The sequence below is a fragment of the Temnothorax nylanderi genome, unplaced genomic scaffold (assembly GCF_030848795.1).
Source record: "Temnothorax nylanderi isolate EJ_2023f unplaced genomic scaffold, tnyl_v1.0 TNYL_tig0298_pilon, whole genome shotgun sequence".
Taxonomy (NCBI): Eukaryota; Metazoa; Arthropoda; class Insecta; order Hymenoptera; family Formicidae; genus Temnothorax; species Temnothorax nylanderi.
The window spans coordinates 185,406-190,275 of record NW_027249360.1 but is presented as its reverse complement, the minus strand read 5'-3'; the positions used below and the strand labels follow the sequence as shown (position 1 = coordinate 190,275).

General features: G+C 46.5%; 1 protein-coding gene across 1 annotated transcript; it reads right to left on the bottom strand.

Moving 5' to 3' along the window:
- Positions 1-2,457: 2,457 nt before the first annotated feature.
- Positions 2,458-4,047, bottom strand: LOC139780797 (matrix metalloproteinase-18-like). Its single transcript, XM_071719512.1, has one exon. It carries the CDS (start codon positions 4,045-4,047, stop codon positions 2,458-2,460), a length of 1,590 nt encoding a protein of 529 aa, XP_071575613.1.
- Positions 4,048-4,870: the final 823 nt, after the last annotated feature.

The window sequence follows — 4,870 nt, the reverse complement described above, 5'->3', positions numbered from 1 at the left end:
ATTGTAATATTCCGTCGATGTCAAGTGTAACACTTTTTTGTGCTACTGGACAATGTTCGCCGTTTTCGACCTTCATGATCGCGTATGTAAACAGCGTACATTGTACAATTTCAGTACGCATGTTGACCCAACTCCATCCCTTCGGGACATCGGCAGAGAAGTCATTACTGGTGCTCGCATTTTCTTCCGGTATTACTGGCATAATAAAGTCAAGCAATTTTTATGAGCAATGGTCAGTTTCCGTACTAATGAAAATTCGTAAGCTCTTATAATCATTATATTGCACAACTTACATTTCATATTGATTCGTTTCATAGCATATAAAGTATATTTTTTCTCGATTTTCATTACAGTAAAAATAAATTTAATATAATTTATTCTTGTTTCAGGTCAGACTAAGAAAATTCACGTAACTTTTAACGGTAAGTGAAGAGCCTGTTCACGCGAAGCGTTTTTGCCGCGCGATTGCCGCGCGATATTGCAGCAATCGTATACTCGCATACGCGGAAAGGCGTACGCGCGACGACGAGCATCTACGATACGCTTTGCGGCGTTTTAGATTTATAGGACACTCGTCTTTCCTCTACTCGCTTTTTCACGTACGCGCGTATACGCGCGTTATTGCACCTCGCCTCGCGACAGTGCGCGGGCGCGCGGCAGCAATCGCGCAGCAGAAACGCTTCGTGTGAACAGGCTCTAAATAGAACAGTTTTATTTATTTCATTTATTTCACTGAATATCAACGATTCAATTTGCTATATATTTTTTTCAGGTTTTGCGGCTTCTACCGTGGTAAATATATATATGTTATATGTAGCATTCTATATATATTTTTCCAGGTATTGTGACTTAAACGGTATAAGCTTTTTTTTTCTTCTAAACATTTGGGCAAGACATTGCATTACTCACGTTCGCTGATTTCCACAGATGAGAACACTTTGGCAGGCTTCTGAGGAGCAAATAAATTTGCTATTGGAGGTTTACAACTCGATATCATCATTGGAGAGAGCGACAACCCAATGTCTGTATCAACGCTTGGAGCGGGTGAAGAAACATCAGCGATATCTGTAAAATCAACGAAAGAAATTTATATATGTTTCAATTACTTATATACTATCTTTTTTATATCAATAGTGTAATAAATACTTTTTGTATAAGGAAACTCACCGACGGAAGTACTGGTTTCTTGAATTGGTTTCGTGAGACTAGAGGACTGGAGACTAGAGGACTGGATGCTTAAAGAATTTATTCGAGAATCCAAAACTTGCTTCGCATTTTCATGCAGTGGCTCACAATTTTCCTTTCCCGTCGGAACGTCACCGAATCTTGTGGGCACAGCGAGCTGCTTGAGCTGCACATGCTTGTATGCGACCTTCAATCAAGAAATACATTATTTGAATAAGAATCTTTTCAAACTGTGAAATTTTTTTCATTAAACTCACCCGTGCAATTATTTGGCCATTTGCGTCGAGCTTGACCCACTCACGAGCAATGTCTTCCTCGTTAAAATGTTTTTCACATATAAAATCCGTCTGGCACAACTGCACAATACCCGGAATAACTTTTTCCCACTTCTTCCACATATCAATGTTTTTCGGCACTCGAAATAGAGAACGTTTCTGCTCGGTTCTGCTACCGGTTTTGCAATTCGGTACCGCACACCACTTCGTCATATTTCAAAAAGTTTTTTAATTTTAAACACAATCGTAGAAACAGATATCTCCGGCATTGTCAGTACGGCCGTTAATAATTAGCCTACGATACGTTCGTACCCCCCGAGGAACCCACATGACATTTGAACGTGTCCCTTCCGCGAGACGTTTTGCTGTTAGCGCCCGCTGCTAGCTTCAGCTATACGAGTTTTCGGGTTACGTTCATCTGCGGACTTCGATGACAGCGACAAGTAGTGGCTATGCTAGAAACTAAATGCATCCTCGATAAGCGACCATGCCCCCACCACTAGAATTAGCGGTAGTCTCCAGACCTGTATGTAAGACCGTGGTGTGGGTATACCGTACCACGGTGAATTAACCGTGACACCGATGGCCAAGTATTTGTAGCCAGTCGTCGTCAGCGGATAACGTGTCGTCAGGATGCGCACCGCAGGCGCGACGACGGTGTCGCGAACGTCGTTGGGAAGGTGAGAGCTGGAACGCGACTCCCGATGATGATGATGATGATGATGATCGTCCGTCGATTCTATCCTTCGTCTCTTGCCGTTCTCGTTCACCTCCGAATCCGTCTCGCGAGGGGAAAGATCCCTCGGCGCGGGTCGATCGGTCAACGTCGAGAACATTTCGCACACACGCTATAGTATCGTTCGTTTCTTATTTTTTCCGCGTCGTATTCGGCTGACGATGCGATACTGATGCTTTGGGGGGACACATCGGTATAAGTAGAAAAGTTCTTACTTATATCGCGCGATGTGTGGTGTGGTGTGGGGATTTGCGCAGTCCTCTACTTTCTTCGGTTGGTACGGCGATCGGAAAGCTGAACGCCGCCGTCGTCGTCGTCATCGTCCGAATCGCTTGCCGGTGACGTTAAATCGCCGACGCGTACGATTCGATCGAGAAGATCGCGCAACTGTTGCAACAGTTCAGTCTTAGGGCAGACGATATTCAGCATCCGTAGATCGAATTTACCGGCAGCCGTGACGGTTTTCGTAAATTCATTGAATCTGTAGAACTGCGTCCGAGTGGTGAAGTACAGATTGCCGTCGACGTATCGGAAAATCAACGTCACGCCGGTCGGTATTCCGGGAAACGTCGCCTCGAGAGGCGTAAATCTGACAACTCTCTTCTCACATTCGTTTATCTCGCCCACCGAGTTACCGTTGAACAGCACGAAGGAACGTCCTCTGTGGGTGTTTACCGCTCCGTTGATTGTCGTCTTTGCGGGAAATCCGAGTTCTTGCAAGGTCTTCGGCCAATTTGGTCGCAGAGTAAATTCCGGATATTGAACCATGTATACCGAATTATCTACGAACACCATGAGATCACCGGACGGAGATTGATAGGCGGCAGCTATGCGCGTGTAATTGTTGTGAAGAAAGCTCATGTGATTCGACAGGGCTACAGGTCCATTGTACGTCCTACCGCCCAGATCGAGCGACCAAACGTAACGCTTGTACGAGATGTACATTCGCTTTTCCAAAATCAATATCGTGTTTACGCGATCAAGGGTGCACAGGTCCGGCGACGGCGGCGCCGGCGGCGTCTGCGGGGGCTCGTTCATCATTTTTTCACCGTACAAACGGTGAAAGTCAATAATATCGTATTGGTCGAGTTTAACCGGATACGGCTTGTCGGGCGAGTACGCGAACATCACCGAAGTCGTGCGCTTATTGTGCAGCAATCCGAGAGAGTGACCGATCTCATGCGTCAGCGTGTAATGCAGGAAGTACTTATCCGAGGGATTTTTACTGACGTAAATGTGCCACGGCTCGTCCCCGTCGACGTGCACCTCGGAAACGAACCCCGCTTCGTCCGTCGGGAGAGACGCGTGGGCGAGCACGCCACCGGGACCGTCGAATTTATCCGAGCAATTTGGGCCGTTTACCTTGATATTCGTATTACCGTGACGTAGGTTTCGCCAAGATATTATAATGTCAGGATTCGTTCCGGAGCGTTCGAATGTCAATGCCGAATGCTGCGACCACAGGTCGAACGCGGCCCGCGCGGTATTCAACTCGTCCTTGGTGGCTACGTAAAAATCCCACGTCAGGTGCGTTTTCGGCCATTTGGATAGACTCGCTCTCGTTCCATGCTTCAGGATATCTCGGAAACCACATCTCGGTTTAACCATCAATTGCAGCGTTTCGTTGTCAAGCGTTCCATCGCCGGGCAAACCGTAGTATTGCTGAAATTCCTCGATGGCGTTACGAAGAACGTCGTTTCGTCTCTGAGCCGGAAACGCGTCCACATCTTTGGTCAGATATCCGTATTTCTGCAGGTAATCGATCGTTAGCGCGTAATTCTCGTCCGTGGGATTAATGCACTTCACAGCGATAAAACATGCGGTTAACGCGATTACGCGCACGAGCCACATTGTCGAGAGCGAGAGAAAGCGAGAGAGACTGCGGAACTGCGATGACGGTGCGTAGCGATATGAGCGCGATCGCGACGAGCGGCTTACGCGAGGAGGCTCGTTACCTATAGCGCGGACAGGTTGCGGCGGGGGTCTCGGGGTGGAAAAAATGCGTCGACGATTCCGGCGGATGAGTCGGTTTGATAAAAAAATGCATTTTCCCTGTATGCAAATGCTATTTTTAAAATAGTTTTCATTACACAATATCCTTCTTTGATTGCACATCCTCGATATATAAAAACTCGAGACTAGACTTGGGTGTAGTCTGTCCGCAGTCTTGTTGCAAATTTTTTAAACACAATGGATAAAGTAACTGAATTGAAAGAAGTGTGTGCAAAGGTGCAAAGTCAAACCACGTCCCCAGCTATGGCTATGGACGAATTGAACGTCCATAATGCGATGCTGCAGTTGCAGCATTGTCTGAGGAGTATCACGGAGAGAGCGCCGCCCTGTTTCGAGCTTACGATCCGCGTCGACGAGGACACACGGATGTTGGACCGCATGTAAGTTCGTAAAAATGAATAACAGTATTTATATATTCATTTATATATTCATTTATATATTCATTCATTTATTAATGATATTTACTTTTTTGTGCAGAACCCTCATTGCGTCAGTCATTAAAAAATTACGAAACCATATTAAGCTGTTCGCTGCGAGGATGCGCAGCATGGATCGCGACGTTGCGCGGTTTGATTCTTCAGTTTCGACGGAACAGCGTGGCGATAAAGGCGACGCTGATGATGACGACAACGACGACGAGGAGGACAAGGGCGGTCGTGGG

Excerpts from the sequence above, each read along its gene's own strand:
- LOC139780797 (XM_071719512.1), bottom strand. The coding sequence starts at position 4,047 with ATGTGGCTCGTGCGCGTAATCGCGTTAACCGCATGTTTTATCGCTGTG.